This window comes from Centruroides sculpturatus, unplaced genomic scaffold (assembly GCF_000671375.1).
Source record: "Centruroides sculpturatus isolate CEXI.00-Female unplaced genomic scaffold, Cexi_2.0 scaffold517, whole genome shotgun sequence".
NCBI classification, from domain to species: domain Eukaryota; kingdom Metazoa; phylum Arthropoda; class Arachnida; order Scorpiones; family Buthidae; genus Centruroides; species Centruroides sculpturatus.
In genome coordinates, this window is record NW_019384811.1 from 302626 (window position 1) to 328116 (window position 25491).

The following is a 25491-nucleotide window of genomic DNA, read 5'->3' on the forward strand; positions in this document are numbered from 1 at the left end:
TACTTATTTTATGTAAATAATAATAAATTTAATCAGGTACATACATTTATTTATTATTATTTGATAAGTATATTATATAAAATCACAGAAGTCATTTCATTACATGCATAAATTACATTTCCTAAAAATAAATAATTATAACTAACAATAAAGAAAATTTAAATTATTCTACAATAATTTCTAACAAAATTTAATGAGATATTTGTTGGGATAAATCTTCTGCAATTTTTTCAAAATGTGGTTCCCACATTGTTAAATAGAGATTATAATTATGTACTGACCTTGAAAGTAATGGCTGTGAATTTATAACGTGGGAATTTATAAACAATAAATGAGTCTTTCAATTTTTGTAACAAACATAACATCTAAACTTGCTAAATATCAAGTAATGCGTGCATGCAGTGACACGCATTGCATGGTGAGGGTATGATCCAGGCCTCCTTATTCCTAATACCAGTAGTCCAGTAAAAACACGAAAAGCCCCAATGTTATCAAGTAATAATTATAGAATAGAAAAAAAATTTTTCTATTCTAAAATTAATGCTCGGTTAAACCGTAATTTTACTAGACTATAGGTTCACTCGGCACTAACAGCACGAATAGACAGACAAATCAAGTGGATAAACAAGTTGTTTAGACTGTTAAAAGGGAAATCGATGTTCACACTGGGATATTTTAAAGCAACTTTTTGTCGTTTCTTGTTTCTTGTGTTAATAATTTACATCAAAATTGATTAACATACGCCATTTTATAATGAAAGTTAGATGTACCCTTTCGATTTATGCTCCTACCCGTAGGGATACATGTATCCCAAGTTGAGAACCACTGCTATATACAGAACATTAAGCATATGGCATGCTATTATGTTAGCTATATCCAATCTCTTACTTATAAATTATATTGTGTGGAATTTTACAGAACACTTTATATGCAGACCAACATTGCATTTGTTGCATCTTGTATTTTTTGCATGACAATAATAATTACATCTTGTTTTCTTCTCTTGAGGCATTACCAAATGATCTAAATAGTTGTACCTCAACTCTAATTTCTGTTGTGTGTGACCTTTTTGACATGTTACAAATTATTTATTTTGTTGTAAAATAGTTGTGGCAATGCATCTTCTAAATGCCACTTGATACATAGTACATTTCTGTTTTGATGTATTTGCCAATAATGGCCTAATTTTGGCAAATTTGTCATTTTTACAAATTGATATTATCAGTAAGATGAATACAGGGATAAATTCAAATTTGTCACAAGAAATTGACTCTGAAACTAAGGAATTATTTAGTGTCTTTTGAATTTTCCCAATACATTCTTCTTCAAGAGAGAATATCAATAAAACATCATATTTCTGATATTTCAACATGAGTATTTTAATTTTTCTGTTGAGAATATCTTTGTTTCTTCAACTGTTTTTATAATATTTCATTATCAAAGAATTTTAAAAATAGTTTTAATGGAGTTTCTTTAGCTACACTACAATCTTCAGCATCGGAAAAGACATGATTATCAATAAGTAAGTTTTCTCTCACCTAATGATAATGCTTTTTCTTTCTTATTTTTTCTTGATTTTGGCATACAGTTTTATTAAACGATATTTCATCTTCAAAATTGCAATCTTCAAGTTATTGACTTCAGTAGTTTATTTCTACATTTCTTTGCATTTGACTTGCTGGTAAATTATTTATATCTGTAAGATTCTCATCTCCAGAGTCTTCATTAGTCATATTGCTGCATGCATTTGTAGGAGGAATAGAGTAATTGATTCAGCATCAATTTCATCTACATCTAACATAGACAATGTATTATGAAGGATTAAATCATTATAAAAGAAAGTAGCGTCATAAATGACTAATATGTAACTTTACTTTACTTTGCTATTAAATTCAATACAAATTATGAAATATTTTGTATTAAAAACTAGAAAACTTAAGTATGTATTTTATAAATTTTGTACAAAATTTATCTTATATTTTGAAGTTAACACTAAAATCAGCCATATCAAAAAAAAAAAAAAAAAAATGCTATTTCAATCAAATAAATTATATTTCAAAAATTTGCAAAAAAAAAAAAAAAACTACAAATTGTGTTTACTTTATCAGTTATAACTGGAAACTAAGTGCCTACACAAAATAATTCATAACAATTCATCATTCTAAGCAGATTTAACCAGGTTTTAAGCATCCTGCATGTATGGGTTAAGACATAAAAATAAATGAAATGTATAATTTAAATATTATCTAAAATTATTTTACATAAACATTATCTAATTAAAATGTTACATCAAAATAACATTTATCTTTCTTTATTTCAACATCTTATGTAATACAGTAAGACCCCACTTAACGCAGGGTATGCGTTCATAGGCAACAAAATGCTAAATGAAATATCTTTCGTCAAGCAAATGTCAGTAGCAGAAGATTGCATCCAAAATGCTCACTTTGCTTTTGCACTCCTTTCAAAATCTGGATCATTTGCTAGAATTTGATCAACAATTTTGGTTATCATTACCAAACTTTTACTAAAGAAATCTGTAGAGAAATTCTTTGGGTTCTTCGTTTTCAAAAAGTTTGGTAATGGAATCACTATTTTCCAGTTGCACATGAATTCCTTGTTCTGCCAGTTCTTGAAAGTCATCGTTGGTAAGGCTCTTACCAGAAACCTGAGGTAATTCCTCAATATCCTGCTCATCTACACCTTCTAGTCCTGCTGTATCAATTAGGCTCTTGTTGAGAATTCTTGGATACCTTCAGTCATAACTTCTTCCACACTTCATTCATGCATTTATCAGTTAATTCTTTCCAAGCAAAGTTGATATTGCCTATGGCATCCATGATGTTATATTTTTTCCAAAATTGCACATAACAAACATAGATTTTTGGAAAGTACAGTGCTACAACAAATTGCCACCTTTTGCTGATTAGTTTGTGTTTGTAAATAATTGTATTATATGCAATTCAATTAAATGCCGCGATAATTTGAATCAGCATGAATTTTGAGCTTTCTTTAGGCTTCGAGTAGACTGTGTTATATTGAATCAGCATTAAGCGGGGTCTTACTGTACTTGTAATAATTAATATATATTATATAAGAAATTCAATCTAAACTCCAGTTTTGAAAATAATACTTTTATTCATCTGGATTTAGGTGTAATAAACTTAGGAATTTTTAAAACTAAAACATACACTATAAGAATAAATGAAATATTATTAGAAAAATAAAGATGTATTTATAATCATATCTCATTACTATAGAACAGTGTTCCACAACTGGTGTGCCGTCACAAGGTGAAAGGTGTGACATGAACTTTTACATATTCTATTAATTTCAAGTTTTATTTATATTAGGTTGTTCGGAAAGTAAGTATGTTTTTTTACCACTAGACGGATTAGTCATATTTTTCCCGCCATTTTCATTCTAAACATATTTTGACAGTTGGCATTTTAAGGCTTATTTGTAAAAAGTTTTGTTTGATTTTGTGCAATTGTTTATTTTTCGTGTCCCATCAAATATGGAAGATTGAAAGCAGCATTTTTGGCATATTTTGCTCTTTTATTACCGAAAAGTTAAAAATTCTGTTCAAGCGAGAAAAAATTGTGAGACATGTATGGAGAAGATGTATTGACAGAACGACAGTGCTAAAACTGGTTTACAAAATTTCATTCTGGCAATTTCAATATTGAAGATGCACCACATTCTGGATGGCCAGTTGAAGCCAATGAAAACGAATTAAAGGTNTGCATGTATGGGTTAAGACATAAAAATAAATGAAATGTATAATTTAAATATTATCTAAAATTATTTTACATAAACATTATCTAATTAAAATGTTACATCAAAATAACATTTATCTTTCTTTATTTCAACATCTTATGTAATACAGTAAGACCCCACTTAACGCAGGGTATGCGTTCATAGGCAACAAAATGCTAAATGAAATATCTTTCGTCAAGCAAATGTCAGTAGCAGAAGATTGCATCCAAAATGCTCACTTTGCTTTTGCACTCCTTTCAAAATCTGGATCATTTGCTAGAATTTGATCAACAATTTTGGTTATCATTACCAAACTTTTACTAAAGAAATCTGTAGAGAAATTCTTTGGGTTCTTCGTTTTCAAAAAGTTTGGTAATGGAATCACTATTTTCCAGTTGCACATGAATTCCTTGTTCTGCCAGTTCTTGAAAGTCATCGTTGGTAAGGCTCTTACCAGAAACCTGAGGTAATTCCTCAATATCCTGCTCATCTACACCTTCTAGTCCTGCTGTATCAATTAGGCTCTTGTTGAGAATTCTTGGATACCTTCAGTCATAACTTCTTCCACACTTCATTCATGCATTTATCAGTTAATTCTTTCCAAGCAAAGTTGATATTGCCTATGGCATCCATGATGTTATATTTTTTCCAAAATTGCACATAACAAACATAGATTTTTGGAAAGTACAGTGCTACAACAAATTGCCACCTTTTGCTGATTAGTTTGTGTTTGTAAATAATTGTATTATATGCAATTCAATTAAATGCCGCGATAATTTGAATCAGCATGAATTTTGAGCTTTCTTTAGGCTTCGAGTAGACTGTGTTATATTGAATCAGCATTAAGCGGGGTCTTACTGTACTTGTAATAATTAATATATATTATATAAGAAATTCAATCTAAACTCCAGTTTTGAAAATAATACTTTTATTCATCTGGATTTAGGTGTAATAAACTTAGGAATTTTTAAAACTAAAACATACACTATAAGAATAAATGAAATATTATTAGAAAAATAAAGATGTATTTATAATCATATCTCATTACTATAGAACAGTGTTCCACAACTGGTGTGCCGTCACAAGGTGAAAGGTGTGACATGAACTTTTACATATTCTATTAATTTCAAGTTTTATTTATATTAGGTTGTTCGGAAAGTAAGTATGTTTTTTTACCACTAGACGGATTAGTCATATTTTTCCCGCCATTTTCATTCTAAACATATTTTGACAGTTGGCATTTTAAGGCTTATTTGTAAAAAGTTTTGTTTGATTTTGTGCAATTGTTTATTTTTCGTGTCCCATCAAATATGGAAGATTGAAAGCAGCATTTTTGGCATATTTTGCTCTTTTATTACCGAAAAGTTAAAAATTCTGTTCAAGCGAGAAAAAATTGTGAGACATGTATGGAGAAGATGTATTGACAGAACGACAGTGCTAAAACTGGTTTACAAAATTTCATTCTGGCAATTTCAATATTGAAGATGCACCACATTCTGGATGGCCAGTTGAAGCCAATGAAAACGAAATAAAGGTACTGATTGAAGCAAACTGCCGAATAACAACACGTGAAATCACTAAGAGATTAAATTTGTCAAATTGAACTGTTTATGATTACTTGAAACAAATTGGTTTCGTTTCAAAGCTTGATATATGGGTTTCACATGTTCTTAAAGAGAGATGCTCTCTTTGGTGGGATTTTAAGAAAATTTTTTTTTGGCTTTTACCAGACAATTTAACAATTGATTCGAAAGTGTACTGCCATCAAGTAAACAAATTGAGTAATAGCATCAAACAGAAAAGGCAGCCAGAATTGATCAATAAAACAGGTTTAGTGTTTTACCACGATAATGGCAAATTTCACACAAGTTTGGTATCTCGTCAGAAACTGTTATAACTTAGATGGGACGTGCTATCACACCAACCATATTCGCCAGGTCGAGCACACTCAGATTATTATTTGTTCTGGTCTATACAATTTTTTTTTTACTGTAAGATATTTACTTCAAATGACAATGTCAAAAATCACTTGGATCAGTTTTTTGTAAGCAACAATCAAATCTTTTATGAATGTGAAATCATGCTACTACTAGAAATGATGACAACAGGTATTTGACCAAAATGGTTGATATATAATTCAATAAAATATTTATTTATTATAAAAATATTGTGTTTTTTTCCACGGAAAAGAAACGAACTTGCTTTCCGAACAACCCAATATATTTTTATCACAGTTGTTGTGTTTCTTATGCTTGTATTTCATTCACTGATGAAATAAGATGATGTTAAAGCAATAAACACATATGTCATCCCAGTACTCACTTATTCTTTTGGAGTTATACATTGGACTCACACAGATCTCGAGCAACTCCAAAGGAAAACAAGAACAACACTTACTAAGCATAAACAACATCATCCTAAATCCGCCACAGAAAGATTAACCCTTCCACATAAAGATGGCGGATGTGGCCTGATTGACATAGTTAACCTTCACTACAAACAAGTACAGTCACTGCGAGAGTTTTTCTGCAGGAAACAAGAAACATTACAGTTACATAAAGCAGTAACTCTAGCAGACTCAAATAATGCACCATTAAATTTACATTCACAAAATATGGACACGACACAACATATAAATAGCATAGACACCATTAAGCAATCGTGGGTGCAAAAGGCACTCCATGGCAGACATCCCTTTGACCTGGCCCAGGATTTTGTTGACAAAACTGTGTCAAACAGCTGGTTAGCTCAGGGATGCCTCTTTGGAGAGACGGAAGAATTCATGATTGCCATACATCAGTGTTTCTCAACCTGTAGGTCGCAACCCCCAGGTGCGTCGCAAAGCCATACATGGGGGGTCGCAGGTAAAAGAAAAAGACAAGTGTTTGTAGGTCCTACACTACAATAAAAAAACTACAATTTCAGTGAGAAGCCTGTGCTTGTTTATTTTACAGTATAATTAGTTTTTTGATCGATATTTAAATCTCAACAGAAAGAAAATTAAATACGTACCGGTAGTTTTTTTAAAATCACTGACATAGTTTTAATATGGCCGTGGGGGTCGTCAGAATTTTTTAACTTGTAAAGGGGTCGCGTATTCAAGAAGGTTGAAAAACACTGCCATACTGGATCAGGTCATAAATACTAAAAACTACAGAAAACACATACTCAAAGATACAATAATCACAAACGACACATGCAGAAAATGTCACATCATGCTAGAAACCATACAACACATTACTTCTGGTTGCAACCTCTTGGCACAGACAAATAATTTACATAGACATAATCAAGTAGCAAATACATCAAGAGCTTGCAAAGAAACACAAATTATTAGACATCCACAAACCATACTACAAATACATTCAACAGACAGTATTGGAAAATAACATGCACAAAATGTACTTCAACAGCCATAATCACTGATAAAACAATTTACCACAACAGACCAGACATCACACTTATTGACAAACACAATAAAATCACATACATTATAGACATCCATTCCAAACACTCACAAAACACGTTCACTGAAAAAGTCAGAAAGTACACAGAACTCGCCCAGGAAATAAGGCATCTGTGGAGGATGGATAGGGTGCCTACTGTACCTGTCGTTTTCTTTTCTATAGGTGTCATACCATACACAAAAGCCTGGGAACATTACAATTGAATAGAAATACATACATCACACTACAGAAGGCCACTATATTGAATACATGTCATATTGTTAGGAAATTCCTGAATACAGACACAGACTGACATACTTATTTAATTTTTGTCTTGTTTTGAAGTTACTATGCCTTCACTCTGGTACACAGCCATCAGTGCCAACCGAGTGTAACTCACAAAACTCAACATAATAATAATAATAATATGTTTATGGCATTATGAAGTTCTATTAATTGTATCATATAATATGTTTTTGAGGGGAATAACATTTTGGTGTGCCATGTTGAGTCATAAGTGTGCCACAAGTAGAAAAAGGTTGCGGAACACTGCCATAGAACATAGATCGTGGCATTTCTAAATTTCAGAATAAACGATATATTTTAAACTATATTAAAACTATATTATAATTAAATTTTATAATATAAAATTGAAAAAACATTTTTAAGTAGGCTATATCATCTATATTTATAGTTTTTAGAACTGTATAAAAGTTGGATTAAAAGGAACAATTTTTAGCACTTTATATTTAATTAATTGTGAATTAATTGCAAATTATATTAGATATGAGCATAAAAATTTTGGAAGGAAAAATCAACCTGAAATGAATCTTGAACCTATTTTGAGCTGCTTTTTTTAGAATTTTCCAAATTATTTAATTAAAATTCAAAATGAATTTCTAATTATTAATCTTAGGCATTTGAGCTGCCATCTTGTCCTATTTTTTGGCAAAATTCCATTATTTAATTGATGAATAATTAGCTTAATTTTAGCCTGAAAATAATTTGGCCTTGAGATATGTGTGACTGTTAAATTGGATTATAGACAAACTTTGGGCATTTTAACCTAATATTCTGGAATGTCAAAGATAATTCAAGCCCTTAATGTTACATATCCAATGTTACAGAGTTCAAATTAATAGGATATTAGTAACACACCAATATGTAATACTGATAATAAAAGTAATAAACTGTCCTAAACTGTTAATAGTTTCAGAAATAATCACTAACTTATGTAATTAAATGTGTTGCAAATGTGTAACTACAAATATTTTTGATAATTCACATACATATACATATTGCTTTTAAGTGTATAGAACAAAATGGAAAAAAGCATTTAAATTTAAAAGCAGTAAATATTGCATATTTGGTTTTTTTACATATGATTTTTTTCACTTACTCCAAGGGCTTTGCCTACTTTTTCCCAATATACCCTGTTTCCCCGAAAATAAGAGTGTCTTATATTAATTTTTGCTCTCAAAGATGCGTTGAATCTTATTTTCAGGGGATGTCTTATTTTTCCATGAAGAAGAATTCACATTTATTTTTGAACAAAAAAATTCCCAAGTCTAACTTAAACAAGAGTGACGTAAATCCAGTTGTGTCGAACTGAACTTACGAAGTTCCCGTGCTGGAGTGGACTTCCCACTCTCGCTTCAACTTAACCTTTTCATAGCATCGACATTGGGGTCGATGACAAATTAGTGCTTACTGAACCGTAGCACTATGCAAATGTGATGTGGCATGATTCCCGGCCAACCAATTAGCAATCCCCAGCCGTAACATTATGCAAATCTGTGATTCCCAAGCCATAGTCTTATGCAAATCATGCTGTGTGGCGTGATTGTCTGCTGACCAATCAATGGCTGTACTTTCAAAAAGCCAACAGCCACTTTCAACCATCTGTCGATGACCATTACAACTAAAAAAAAAAGTTTGCGAGGTCTTACTTTCGGGGAGAGGTCTTATATTTCGCAATTCAGCAAACCTCTGCTAGGTCTTATTTTCAGAGGATGTCTTATTTTTGGGGAAACACAGTAGGGGAGATATAGACTATTCATAACAAAATTTTGTGACTCAACTCCCTGCGAGAGATAAACCCTGCTGAGCCAAATCCTCATTCCTTTCCTTCTCTTTGCATAATCTATTGTGGAGTGGGTGGCCCAGCCCTCCCACCCCTGCTTGCTTGCTTGCTTGCTTGCTTGCTTGCTTGCTTGCTTGCTTGCTTGCTTGCTTGCTTGCCCCTCAACCAACACTTGTTTTGACTTCACTCAATTGTCCCATGGTTTTCATCATGGCATTCCCAATATAAACTATTCAGAAAAAATTTTTGACAAGGCATTGATTCCTGCTGCTGTCATTTCTTTTTTTTTTTCCGTGATGGAAGAGAGTGTCCTGATGATTTTAAGCTAAATATTTTATATACAGAGTAGATGTATATAGACATAAGTTATCTATCATTCCAATTAATATTTTCTTCTGTAATATACTTTTGTTGTACTTCAGTCATAAAGCTTTTCATCTTGCAATGAATCTTTCTCTCTCTCTTTTTCAATTTACTTTTATAAGATGTACTGTACATTAATAACAATTTAAATTAATGAGGGTATGGAGTAAGTCAGTTGCTACTATGGAAACACACCTTTATTCTCATACTTGCATGATTATTACATAAGTTCCTTAGTGCACCCCAAAAAACTACAAGTGGTAATTAAAGTGCCCTGCAATGTATAAATGTAAAATAATATTTTTGTTTGTTTACATTAACTGCTATTTAACCACATTTGATCTATAAATTTAAAAAATAAAATATATAAAAGTATTTGTAGTCTAAAGTTTTTAGTATACCTTGTTTTAGGAGTAGAGGTTACTTTTCTGGCTATCAAAGTCATCAGGATACCATGACCACCCATCCAATTCCTGGTTTAAAGCAGAGCAAGACTTTCCAGCCTAACCTGTTCGGGGCAAACTAAGGATTTCCTATGTTTCAACAGAAATTATATTTGATTTTTTGTTCAGTGTTGTTACTGATTAGTTTGGTTCTGGTCACTTTTGTAAACATCTGTACTGACTGAAATTCTTTTCCTCAGTCTTTTGCAGATCTCCTGAGGAGACTTTTCTGCATCTCATTTGTGAATATGCACATCTTTGCTCAGGTGGACTTGTTCATCTGGGGTTTTTTTTTTTTTTTTTTTTTGAGCCCTGGTTAGGTCCTTCAACTTTCCTTCAGAGGTCTTTTTTAAAGAGATTAGACTTCTCTTGTGGAATGTGCAATGGACTTCTTAGGTCAGGGTGCATTTGACCTATCTGTACAATAAACAAACAACAATAATCAATTATTTGAAATCTTTAAACACTGGACTGAACACAAAATTTCAAGAAAAGATAAGGAAAGTTTGAATCAATATATAACAGACTCTCATTCTGAATAGTGGAGGATGGATCCAATGTCTCTGATATAGATCACTCACGAAAAAATCCTGAGATCTCAGGTTCCAGATTACAGGCTGATGCCTTTATCATCTTGTTGTGTTCACAAATCTGTAATCAGGTTATAATTTCTGTAATCTTCTATTCCTGTATCTTATGTTGTCAAATGGTCTTTGATCAAAAAAATTAAGTTTCTACAAAAGCATGTTTATTGTTACCAGAATGCTTTATAGAATCATAAAGTATTTTGATAACAACTGTTCTGTAAGTGGTTTGAGTGTTTGTGGATTCACTGATTTCAAATACATATTAAAATAGCAAATCTATCCTCAAGTTGGTTATAAGAAGTTTCATTCTCAAATCATTTATTTCAATTTGTTATATTATTAATAGAAATTGAAAATAATTTTCATGGAAATTAATTTGAATAGTGAAAATCAAATGAATTGTGAGAAATTTCAACACATAACTACAAAATAAGTTATATTTAGAATAAAACTCCGAATCTTATTGATTTTATTTTGTGATATCAAAATAAATTCTGTGTGTGTTTGTGAAAGACAAATTATTTATTACAAAAAAATGTTGGATGATAATATAAAAATTTGTTAATTCAGTCTAAAAGTTTGTTTCTATAGTCATTCAAGTATAACATTTTATCTAATTTAGGGTGGTGCAGGTCTTGGTTTTAGTATTGCAGGAGGTACTGATAATCCACATGTTGGTGATGATCCTAGTATTTATATTACCAAGTTAATATCTGGAGGAGCAGCAGCTGCTGATGGTCGCTTACAGTAAGTATTAATTAATTTTTTAATTTATATAAATGAAATAGTTTTTTTTATTTAAATATTCTTATTAGTGATTTAAAAAATTTTAATCTACAGTTTGAAACATGTTTCAAAGTTTTATTTTAATATACAGATGTATATTAATTGCTATTTTCTTAGTTTACTAAATGTTTAATTAGAATATGGAAAATGGACTTGCATCACTTTCATAATGAATGATTATGCAAATTTGTTTTACCATCACATTTTCAATTGATCAAAGTAGATGGATTTTTAAAAATATAAACTGTAAATTGCATTTAACTTAAAACTTTACACTAAATTATATTTAAATTATTGTTTTCTCAATTTTTTTCGAAAATGGACTTACACCACTTTCATAATAAACAATCCATATGTATGTATCTGTATCCAGATAATATGGCATTTTAAAAAAGCATATTGCCATGTGTAGATAACTTTAACGATTAGATAATTTGGAAAAATTTGGATTAATATAGTTTTATTGCTCTATATTATGCAGTAGGCAATATTATAGTTTTAATCAATTTATATTTCTGAAGATATGAAACCTACATTTGCAATAAAGCATTGTTATATTGGTGTTTACATATATTTAAATGCTAATAATAATAAAAAAATTTGCACAAAATTACAATAGTAAAAATTAACTTTTTATAATTTGTGTTAAACTATGAGGAGGCATTTCACTTTAGAAATTGTTAAAAGACATTGCAATCTAAATGCATATTATTCTAATTGTCTTCATTTGTAGCCTGAATAAAACATTGTCATTTATTTTTATAAAAAAAATTATATTTAAAATGTTTTAGAATACAGTAGAGCATCAGTTTTACAAAATAATCAGGACAGTGCAATTTCAGATAACTAATCACTCTTGGTATGGAAAGAATAAAATGTATTAAAGTAAAAACATTCATTTTATCGGGGGTTTATAAAATTCCATTAAAGCATACAATATCAGGGGAGGAAATTACAGTAGAGCGTTGATTTTCCGAAAGTCGGCAATTTAAATTTTCCGAAAGAATTCCAGTCGGCAAATTTAAATTTTCGCCAGTGCTATAGCGCTTCAATCTTTGGCTATGTCTTGGGCTACTCAAATATTTTACGTTTTTGATACTAAATTAACATCTGAAGTATAATTTTTTATTGTTTTTATATTTTTCAATATATTTATTTTGTTTGTACAAAATAAAAAAATAATTTTTAACGATACAATAGTCTTCGTTAGGCTTAACATCGGCAAAAATTCAACACAAAGCGACACGCAACGGAGAAAAATTTCAACATCGGATACGTTAAACTATTTTTTCGTACATAAATCGGTTATCCGAAATATCAGTTATACGAACAACCCCAGTCCCCAATTGATTCGGAAAATCGACGCTCTACTGTATCTATATTGGAACTACCACCAGAATGATACGGTCCTGCATCTTCGAACATCAAGAGGACATTAGAAATAACAGACCAGCTACAGAATTAGCGAAAAAGGTTCTAGACCAAGATTATCTTCCACTTTGGAACCACATTAAATATTTAAGCATTGCAAAGATCGTAGGTAAATATTCATATGGGAGAACCTTTACATATCTGCTGCTTTGCCATGTAATGCGCCGACATTGGAAATACCACAGCTATGGATAACTTTATTTAAACAATCCAAGTTATAATTTTTTGATCTGATTTTATTCTATGTTTTGGGGAGTTCAAGTTATTACAGCACATTTCTTTAAAAATATTTATTTATTCAATTTTTATTGTTTAGTTCTATATTCCAACCACATGCATTACATAATTTGAAAAGTCCATTAAAAGCTGTCAATTCAAAAACAAAGGTATTTGATTTCGCCTGAAGACGATGGTTGTAAACTGTTGAAAGTACTAGCGAGTATATCTGAAATTTAATAAATCGCTGTCAATAACGCCACAACATGGAAGTATCCTATATTTAAATTCATTTTAATTCAGTATAATAGTTAAAAAAGGTTAAGGCATAGAAATTTAATACAAATCAATGAAAAGAGATAACAAAAAAATTGTCTAATTATTAAAAACAAAGCATTTGTCTTTTATTACAATCTACAACATACTGATGAAACTGAATTCAAAATTAAAAATACATAATAATAAAATTAATATTAAATAAAGTACAGTATTCATATGAAATTATTTATTAGTTACTTTTTTGAAAGACGTTACTTGTTTTTCTTTGATTTACATTAAATACTAATGTATATCAATACAGCAATAATACAACTTAATAGCAGGCCTACAAAAGATCACTGGCAGTTGTTGGGATGCAAATTCAAAAATTGTAGACCTATAAATTCCCACTGTCTGTCTTTCTTTAATCTCAAGAATGGAGACAGATAGATGAAATTCAAGACCAGATATGGAAAGCTTAGGGACAGGAGGCCCTGATTAACTATATATGAATATACAATGCAAACCAGAAGTCACATTATTTCAATTCAAAACTTTTCTCCTGAAAGCAATTAATAGATGACGGCACGAATCCACTGCTAACAGAAAAGTTATAATGTCCAGGGACAAAACAGTACAATTTGAGATGGAGAGTGTATATTTTAAATTTAATTAATTAAAAATATCATTAAAAGTTGTCAATGTCACAATAAATAATTGATCATTATTATATAAAACTTTATAATTTCTAGAATTTGTACTCTTTGAAGTTGACTTTGGTTAATCAGTTATTTTGGATAATCAATAATCTGTATTATAATTTTAAAACACAATTTGTTTTAATCATTATTTGTAGAATATACAAAACTATACTTTGTAAATCAAGTTGGTGATATCATTATTAGTAATAAAATTTCATTTACCAGTATGTAAAATCAATTTCCTTTGTTGAGCTTCAAATGTGAGCTATCACAAAATAAGATTCTGCCTACAATAAGATAGAATAGTGGCTTTTTAACTAGCTGGAAAGCTTAATCTGTGTTTTAAAACTTATAACTAGTTTTTAAAAAAAAATACAATGTAAAGAAACCAAAGAATGATTATCTATATAGTTCTCTGTCTTAAAGATTTACAATTATTACATGGTTTAGTCTATCAAAATAAAACTTTAATCCCTCTTCAGACTGTGTTCACATAAAGTTATATTTAATTAATAGATGTCAGTATTTGTGTTCCAGTGTAATTCTTTAGTTACACTGATGGACACTGATGTATTAATATTAGTGTTGCAATGAATAGTATATTCGGCCTCAGGCCGAATACCAAATATTCAGCCAGGAGCGTGGCCGAATAGCCGAATATTCAGCCAAACTATTCGGCTCGCTTAACGTACGTACGAAAATTGGTGCGCAAACCTCATTATGGCAAGGACCCTGCTCTGTATTGGCCCGCTGTCACTACGTTTCGCCAATCGCGTTAATTCTTGACAGTTGTAGCGGACAGACAAGAGCGTCATGGCAGTATGTGATAAATGATGATATCAAATGTGAATAACAATAAGCTGCCTCAACTTGTTCGATTATGTTATCAACTGAATTTCATATTTATTTTCACATATTTACGGTCCTTCACGTGTAAATAACGGAAAAAGAACAGAGAAGGACCGTGAAAATATGAAAATAAATATGAAATTGAGTTGATAACATAATCGAACAAGTCGAGGCAGCTTATTGGCGCGAAATTCGCCGGTGTCAATGCCAAACAATTGTTGTCATAGACTTCGGAAAGCTAAATGCTTGTAATATTAATAAAAGTCACTTAGCGTGCACAGGCGAAAGCCTGGGGCTGTTCGAGCCAAGGGGCCAAGCTGTCTCGAATATGTGAAATCATAACTGTGACTTATACCAACATCCTATCTGTCTCTTTTCTCCGTTATCACTAGGCTATGAGTCACGTAATTGTAAAATGGGAAATCTACGATGGAAAAGTGACGAATCAAAAGTATAGTGAGGGCGTATTATGATGTATGCATAGGCATACATGGACTAGAGCGATAGAGGAAAGAGAAAGGGAAGAGCAAAGACGAGCGCTTAAAAAGAAGGATAGGCAGGGTTGGACCCTCAGATGTGCGACGATTCTCGAACGAATAGGTGTGTACGTGTGCTGATCTTTGTAATTATAAATTGTGAATACATGTGACTAATATTATTTTCTTTTTTATTTTGTGCATGTTACAAGTTATAAACAAATATAAACAAACACTAACCCGATAACTTTAAATCTAAATATCAAAATGATTAATTTACTGTGGTTTTGTTATTACTCCAGTTTTTAGGTATTCGGTATTCGGCCGAATAGTGATTAATATACGGTATTCGGCCGAATAGCGAAAAATAGGCCGAATACCGAATAGTAACCGAATATTCGTTACATCACTAATTAATATTTTATATTCAGTACAGTGGTCTGGAGATACTTGATGTATGCATTTAAAAAAGTAGATTTTTTTGTTGTAATGTTCATTGTACTTTTTTGAAAAAATTATATTTAATTTAATTTAAATATTTTTGTTACAGTATGAAAAATTACATAATTTATGTTTTTATAAAGATACTCTTACAAAAAAATAACTTTTACTGAATATTTGTATGTCAGAAAATTGTAGTAATACATTATAAATTTATAAATTTTAAATGTACTTGTATAGTATCAGTTTTTAAATATACCTTTATTTGAATACAGTCTGAAGAGGCTTTTATATTATAAAAAGCCAAATCATGTAGTTCTCACAAACATTTCAATAAGGATTGCTTAATCAAGATCTTCCATTATCTTTAAGACAGAAGATTATACAGATATTGTCAGAGATTATACTATTCTTTGGAAATATGGAAGATGAATATCATAAGATATTCATCTTCCATATTTCTATAGTGATTTGAAAGAAAATGTTGATTGTTTATTCATTATTATTATAAAAACTTGAAATACTATAAAAATTTAAAAAAGCAATACTATCCAAGTCCAATTCAATTATTCCAATCTTTTAAATAATTCTGTATTATTACTGTATGTAAGATTTACATTTTCGTATGCAAATATGAGGAGACTAGACTTGTTGGCCTAAGCAAATCTCAATATCTATTTGTGACACCCCTTGGTTAAAGGTTTGTTGCATGAGTCCCAATGGAGAGTGTCACGCATATTTAAATCTCTAAATATTTTAATTTATACATAATGTGATGAATACAATAGCTTCTTGATTGTGTATCAGACAGAGTTTACATAATACTCAATTAAACCTAAATATCATAAAACCCAAATGTCATCTGACTTTCCTGATGATAATTGGATGATGGATGTTGATTACAGAATTGGATTGGCAGTTGGCATGAATAGATAATAAAAGACTGAAGTCCTACATGGCCAACAGATAGAACAAAAAAGTTTATTTGATCTAGAAATAGAACAAAAAATATGTTAATGTATATGTAGACCTGACATTAATCTATAAAGCATTTCAAAAGTATTTGTCCAAACATTAAATAATTGTGCTGAAAGTGAAAAGATTGTGTGATATTTTCCAATTATTTTCCAGTTTAGATTTCCTTTTTCATACTTCTCTCTTTAATATTTTTGAATCTAAAGTGTAAAATTCAGTAAAAATATTACTATATTAAATTCAGAATGTTATAAGTTTAATTTACTTTTATTTTTATTAAACTTGTTTTAATACAAAAGAAAAATTTTCATATTTTAAGAAATCTTTAAAATATGTTAAAGTTAAAATAAATGTTAATCATTTTCTTTTTTAAAATGTTAAAAAGATAAATAAATGCTAAAGTATCAGAAAATTCTATAAAACTTGGTTCATTTTATAAGCAAAAAATACAAGACTTTAAGGACTTTAATTTAACACTTTAAGAATAAATATTTTTGGATTTTTATTTGGTGTATCCTGTGTTCACTCTAAATATTATTGAGAACTGAAGTTAGTCCAAAAAATATCTCTCCTTTATTTAAATTGTTGGTTTCCTTAAAATAGTTGTATTTTCTTCTTGATGCTAAATGATTCTTGAAATAAAATTATTCATTTATTTATTATTATTGAATTAAATATTAATAATTTATCATTTTGGAAAGTATCTTTCTAATGCCCGTTCTTTTTACAAAATATTTATAAATTTAATTTAAAATATTTCTAATTATATAGTTGTAAAATTGGCAATGTAATAATATACAGTGGAGTCCTGTACAATGTGAGGGGATAAGTTCTGCATTATAGGAAATCATGTTATTGATGCATGCATTATCAGATAATTTTATGCAAGTTTAAACCTAGGCCTAGAAATTAAAGTAAACTCTGGGCAACAAAATTAAAATTTTTTATGATTACTAGTAGCAATTTTTACATTGCATTATTTAAATATCCATTATAGGGAGCACATTATATGGGAGTTCACTGTATTGTATTTGTATTAGTGTTAACATATCATTAAGATCGCCATATATTTTCTAATTGTATGAGATTTTAAACTATATTTTCTGTTCAACATTTTTTAGAGTGAATGATATTATTCTTAAAGTAAATGAAAGTGATCTTGTTGATGTTCCTCATTCAATGGCTGTAGATGCTTTAAAGAGAGCAGGGAATACTGTAAATTTGGTAAGAATTCTTGCTAAATATATACATTATTCACTTTTGAATATTTAATTTTTATTAAACTTTTCATGCCAAATCATTTTATCTTCAATAGTTATCTACTTTCATTAGTACTTAATTTTTGCTTTCTGTTCAAATACTATATATATATAAAAATGCATAAAAAAGTAAGATTTATAAATACAGTATAAGAATTGCTTTAAGAATTTATATTATAAAAGATTATATTTATTTGGTACAGTTATTGTAAGAGTTTAGACATGTTTATTTCAGACTCAAAATTTCTATCCCTACTGTCAACCTTATAATAATAGGAAGTTTGATATATTTTTTTTTACTAAATAAATAATGACATGACAGATTAGATGGTCTTTTAAGAGACATGAAACATGAAAATTGCTCAGAGCTAAATTCAACTGAGTGCAAAATTTTTAAAAGATTTTCCAGCTGAAAATGTTACATTAAGTTCCAAGTCTGCTCTATTATCTATATCTTTTTTTATGTAGGATAATCATAAAATTACTTAGAACATCAGAGTATTTTTTTTTATTGATTCTGAAAAGCATTAAAACATATTAGCAATATAGATATGTTCCTGAGAAAAAAAATTTATCAGTAACACACTGTTAAGATTTCAAAAGGTAATTATCACCATTTTGCTAGTAGTTGGCACTGCCTTAAACTTTTTGCATAAAATGGAAACATGTCATTATGATGATTTGTTTACATTTTACACAAAGTTAATTTGTGAATTTAAGTGATAAAATGTATTATAACTTAAGAATTTTTTTTCTGTATAATCTTACAAATGAGAGCTTTATTTATTTGGATAGATTACTGAATTGTGAGATAGATTACCATGTTCAAACAAAATATATGCTTAAATAACTGTACAATTCCTTCTTATTCCAAAATTTGAACTGAAATGTTATGTATGAAATGAATTGAATTGTCAGTCAAAATCTATTAACAGTTTGCAGTGAATATAGAAAGGATATCCTATTTCAACAGGTTGAATAATGCCATTGCATATTTTCATTAAGAAAATATTTATTTTCTTAATGAAAATATATAATCTGAAAATAGATATTTCTGAAAATATCTATTTTCAGAAATTATTCAATTCAATTATGAAAATCAACATTGCATATATTGAAGAATTTATTCAAATAGACTGATGTTTAACTTTGTAATATATTTATGTCACTGTAATTTTTGATAATGTGTACAGCAAAGCTTATGACATTTGTCTTACACAGATACATGATACTATATATATCTCTGTCATGATAAGCTATATACTGCCATATAATAAATTGCAGTGACATAAATATATCACAAAGTTAAACATCAGTCTATTTGAATAAATTCTTCAATATATGCAATGTTGATTTTCATAACTGAATTGAATAATTTCTGAAAATAGATATTGCATATTTTCATTAAGAAAATATGCAATGGCATTATTCAACCTGTTGAAATAGGATATCCTTTCTATATTCACTGCAAACTGTTAATGGATTTTGACTGACAATTCAATTCATTTCATACATAACATTTCAGTTCAAATTTTGGAATAAGAAGGTACAGTTATTTAAGCATATATTTTGTTTGAACATGGTAATCTATCTCATAATTCAGTAATCTTTCCAAATAATAAATTTTCATTATTGATATTTTTTTATAAGTTATATGTATGCTTAAAATAAAATAGTCAAAACCACACTTAGCAGAAAGAATCATTACTAAATACCTTTGGTTGCTAAGAGATTTATTTGTTATGTACTAATGTTTTCAGCCTAATATATAGGCTATCCTCAGGTGACATATTTTTGTAACATCAGTTACAAACTGTTCTAAAATAGAATACAATAAATATAGAATATTAGAACATCAACTTTTAAATATTTGAATTTAAATGTAACATCTGTTTTTAATAATTCCAACATTAAAGTAATGTGAAAGTTGAAAATTCTAAGCAAATACACCTACGACTGCTGTAAATGATTGGGCTAAATTTTGGATATATGATTATAGATTAGAAATGAATTTGGCACTAGAGTGAGGCATTAGGCCAAATCTATATCAAATCTAATCTATAATCATATATCCAAAATTTAGCCCGATCATTTACGACAGTTGTAGGTGTATTTGCTTAAGATAGCGGGTTTCGATTGATGTGTATATTTAAAAATTCTAACATAAAAGCCAAATAAAATATGATAAAAAAAAATGGAATTGCAAATTTAAATACAAAAATATATCATAGTAAATAACATAACTGGAAGTTTCTATAAAGAAGCTTATTTTTTACAGTGAACTTTCATTCTGATGGTAAACTGTCCTAATCTCTTGCATTAATATATTTATCCTTCAACCTGCTCTTATATATTTCGATTTTTTCAGCATTTAGCACTAAGTTGGGGAATGTAAAGCCTTAACTATCTGCTTCATCTCATTTTACCAGGGAACCTTCTTCAGTTTGTGACATCTTTAATAGTACTATATTGCAAAAGCCCTTTTTTACACTTTATTGATGCTCTTTAAGTCGAACTCCCAGGTTTTTTTTTCTTTTTTGGTAACTCCAATATAATTCTTTTTATTTCTAATTACATGTTTTCCTAAGGCATATGGTACCACCTGCTTTCTCCTCTTTCTTTAACTTGTTTGTTGTTCCTCAATATACTATAAATATTTGGCATCCTTTTGGAAATTATTTTAGTCTTTATGGTCTGCCATTTCTTTCATAATATTCTTCATGTTCTTATTAAAAGTAAACTTTGTGATTGTTATTGAGTCTGTTCATTTACTACAATATATTTTTGTATTTAAATTTGCAATTCCAATTTTATTTTTTATCTTATTTTGTTTCATGTCACTTTTATGTTTAAATTATTGGAAATAGATGTTACATTTATATTCAAATATTTAAAAGCTAATGTTTTATAAATGTGTCTCAGCAACCAAATGATGATTTTAGAAAATTACTTATTTATACTGAAATTAATCATCTTTATAAAATTGATCACTGAAAAGAATTTATGTAGAAAAAATTTGTTCATATTAACATTATCAGATAAAAAATAGCATTTGATTAGGCTTAGTCATCAGAAAATTAGATAAATTAGAGAAATTCATAATTCTATGGAAAATCAAATTATTTCATATAAAGAATAATGACAAATGATAATTTGCATTAGTAATTTTCATAGTGTCTCATCATTTTAAATTTCTGTAAATCAATTTAAAATAAATTACCATTTCAATTATGTAGATACTTCAGTGTGAAAGTGATCTTGAAAGATAGTTCTCCTTCACTTATAAGTCACTTAAACAAACGGATACTTTGAATATTCTTCGTGAAAGGCATAATAATCAAAAGACAATTTTTTAGTGTAGAATGAACATATATTAAAAAGGAAAAAAGGAAAAACTGTCAAAGGAGGCAAAATATTTAATTTGATTAAGCACTTTTCATGATTTTACCATCTCATCTTAAGATCATCTACATTTGACATTATAGAACAACTGTAACCAGTTGTTCTATTCAAATTGTCATATACAGTATATAATTTTGAGTGTTAAAGGTTTTATAATTTTTCACTATATAGAATATAAGCTTATAATATAATATATTGTTATTTAAAATAATTCATATCATTAACTTAGNTATCCGAAATATCAGTTATACGAACAACCCCAGTCCCCAATTGATTCGGAAAATCGACGCTCTACTGTATCTATATTGGAACTACCACCAGAATGATACGGTCCTGCATCTTCGAACATCAAGAGGACATTAGAAATAACAGACCAGCTACAGAATTAGCGAAAAAGGTTCTAGACCAAGATTATCTTCCACTTTGGAACCACATTAAATATTTAAGCATTGCAAAGATCGTAGGTAAATATTCATATGGGAGAACCTTTACATATCTGCTGCTTTGCCATGTAATGCGCCGACATTGGAAATACCACAGCTATGGATAACTTTATTTAAACAATCCAAGTTATAATTTTTTGATCTGATTTTATTCTATGTTTTGGGGAGTTCAAGTTATTACAGCACATTTCTTTAAAAATATTTATTTATTCAATTTTTATTGTTTAGTTCTATATTCCAACCACATGCATTACATAATTTGAAAAGTCCATTAAAAGCTGTCAATTCAAAAACAAAGGTATTTGATTTCGCCTGAAGACGATGGTTGTAAACTGTTGAAAGTACTAGCGAGTATATCTGAAATTTAATAAATCGCTGTCAATAACGCCACAACATGGAAGTATCCTATATTTAAATTCATTTTAATTCAGTATAATAGTTAAAAAAGGTTAAGGCATAGAAATTTAATACAAATCAATGAAAAGAGATAACAAAAAAATTGTCTAATTATTAAAAACAAAGCATTTGTCTTTTATTACAATCTACAACATACTGATGAAACTGAATTCAAAATTAAAAATACATAATAATAAAATTAATATTAAATAAAGTACAGTATTCATATGAAATTATTTATTAGTTACTTTTTTGAAAGACGTTACTTGTTTTTCTTTGATTTACATTAAATACTAATGTATATCAATACAGCAATAATACAACTTAATAGCAGGCCTACAAAAGATCACTGGCAGTTGTTGGGATGCAAATTCAAAAATTGTAGACCTATAAATTCCCACTGTCTGTCTTTCTTTAATCTCAAGAATGGAGACAGATAGATGAAATTCAAGACCAGATATGGAAAGCTTAGGGACAGGAGGCCCTGATTAACTATATATGAATATACAATGCAAACCAGAAGTCACATTATTTCAATTCAAAACTTTTCTCCTGAAAGCAATTAATAGATGACGGCACGAATCCACTGCTAACAGAAAAGTTATAATGTCCAGGGACAAAACAGTACAATTTGAGATGGAGAGTGTATATTTTAAATTTAATTAATTAAAAATATCATTAAAAGTTGTCAATGTCACAATAAATAATTGATCATTATTATATAAAACTTTATAATTTCTAGAATTTGTACTCTTTGAAGTTGACTTTGGTTAATCAGTTATTTTGGATAATCAATAATCTGTATTATAATTTTAAAACACAATTTGTTTTAATCATTATTTGTAGAATATACAAAACTATACTTTGTAAATCAAGTTGGTGATATCATTATTAGTAATAAAATTTCATTTACCAGTATGTAAAATCAATTTCCTTTGTTGAGCTTCAAATGTGAGCTATCACAAAATAAGATTCTGCCTACAATAAGATAGAATAGTGGCTTTTTAACTAGCTGGAAAGCTTAATCTGTGTTTTAAAACTTATAACTAGTTTTTAAAAAAAAATACAATGTAAAGAAACCAAAGAATGATTATCTATATAGTTCTCTGTCTTAAAGATTTACAATTATTACATGGTTTAGTCTATCAAAATAAAACTTTAATCCCTCTTCAGACTGTGTTCACATAAAGTTATATTTAATTAATAGATGTCAGTATTTGTGTTCCAGTGTAATTCTTTAGTTACACTGATGGACACTGATGTATTAATATTAGTGTTGCAATGAATAGTATATTCGGCCTCAGGCCGAATACCAAATATTCAGCCAGGAGCGTGGCCGAATAGCCGAATATTCAGCCAAACTATTCGGCTCGCTTAACGTACGTACGAAAATTGGTGCGCAAACCTCATTATGGCAAGGACCCTGCTCTGTATTGGCCCGCTGTCACTACGTTTCGCCAATCGCGTTAATTCTTGACAGTTGTAGCAGAAAGACAAGAGCGTCATGGCAGTATGCGATAAATGATGATATCAAATGTGAATAACAATAAGCTGCCTCAACTTGTTCGATTATGTTATCAACTGAATTTCATATTTATTTTCACATATTTACGGTCCTTCACGTGTAAATAACGGAAAAAGAACAGAGAAGGACCGTGAAAATATGAAAATAAATATGAAATTGAGTTGATAACATAATCGAACAAGTCGAGGCAGCTTATTGGCGCGAAATTCGCCGGTGTCAATGCCAAACAATTGTTGTCATAGACTTCGGAAAGCTAAATGCTTGTAATATTAATAAAAGTCACTTAGCGTGCACAGGCGAAAGCCTGGGGCTGTTCGAGCCAAGGGGCCAAGCTGTCTCGAATATGTGAAATCATAACTGTGACTTATACCAACATCCTATCTGTCTCTTTTCTCCGTTATCACTAGGCTATGAGTCACGTAATTGTAAAATGGGAAATCTACGATGGAAAAGTGACGAATCAAAAGTATAGTGAGGGCGTATTATGATGTATGCATAGGCATACATGGACTAGAGCGATAGAGGAAAGAGAAAGGGAAGAGCAAAGACGAGCGCTTAAAAAGAAGGATAGGCAGGGTTGGACCCTCAGATGTGCGACGATTCTCGAACGAATAGGTGTGTACGTGTGCTGATCTTTGTAATTATAAATTGTGAATACATGTGACTAATATTATTTTCTTTTTTATTTTGTGCATGTTACAAGTTATAAACAAATATAAACAAACACTAACCCGATAACTTTAAATCTAAATATCAAAATGATTAATTTACTGTGGTTTTGTTATTACTCCAGTTTTTAGGTATTCGGTATTCGGCCGAATAGTGATTAATATACGGTATTCGGCCGAATAGCGAAAAATAGGCCGAATACCGAATAGTAACCGAATATTCGTTACATCACTAATTAATATTTTATATTCAGTACAGTGGTCTGGAGATACTTGATGTATGCATTTAAAAAAGTAGATTTTTTTGTTGTAATGTTCATTGTACTTTTTTGAAAAAATTATATTTAATTTAATTTAAATATTTTTGTTACAGTATGAAAAATTACATAATTTATGTTTTTATAAAGATACTCTTACAAAAAAATAACTTTTACTGAATATTTGTATGTCAGAAAATTGTAGTAATACATTATAAATTTATAAATTTTAAATGTACTTGTATAGTATCAGTTTTTAAATATACCTTTATTTGAATACAGTCTGAAGAGGCTTTTATATTATAAAAAGCCAAATCATGTAGTTCTCACAAACATTTCAATAAGGATTGCTTAATCAAGATCTTCCATTATCTTTAAGACAGAAGATTATACAGATATTGTCAGAGATTATACTATTCTTTGGAAATATGGAAGATGAATATCATAAGATATTCATCTTCCATATTTCTATAGTGATTTGAAAGAAAATGTTGATTGTTTATTCATTATTATTATAAAAACTTGAAATACTATAAAAATTTAAAAAAGCAATACTATCCAAGTCCAATTCAATTATTCCAATCTTTTAAATAATTCTGTATTATTACTGTATGTAAGATTTACATTTTCGTATGCAAATATGAGGAGACTAGACTTGTTGGCCTAAGCAAATCTCAATATCTATTTGTGACACCCCTTGGTTAAAGGTTTGTTGCATGAGTCCCAA

At 29.4% G+C, this 25491-nt stretch overlaps 1 protein-coding gene across 1 annotated transcript in view; it reads left to right on the plus strand.

Annotated features, from left to right (window-relative positions):
- The window catches only part of LOC111629787 (disks large homolog 1-like), a 366953-nt gene that overhangs the window by 289244 nt on the left and 52218 nt on the right, over window positions 1–25491 (plus strand). Inside the window, exons 9-10 of the mRNA XM_023373697.1 lie at window positions 11304–11428; window positions 17936–18038. Coding sequence (XP_023229465.1) covers window positions 11304–11428; window positions 17936–18038 — 228 coding nt within the window. The remainder of the gene's footprint in view (window positions 1–11303; window positions 11429–17935; window positions 18039–25491) is intronic.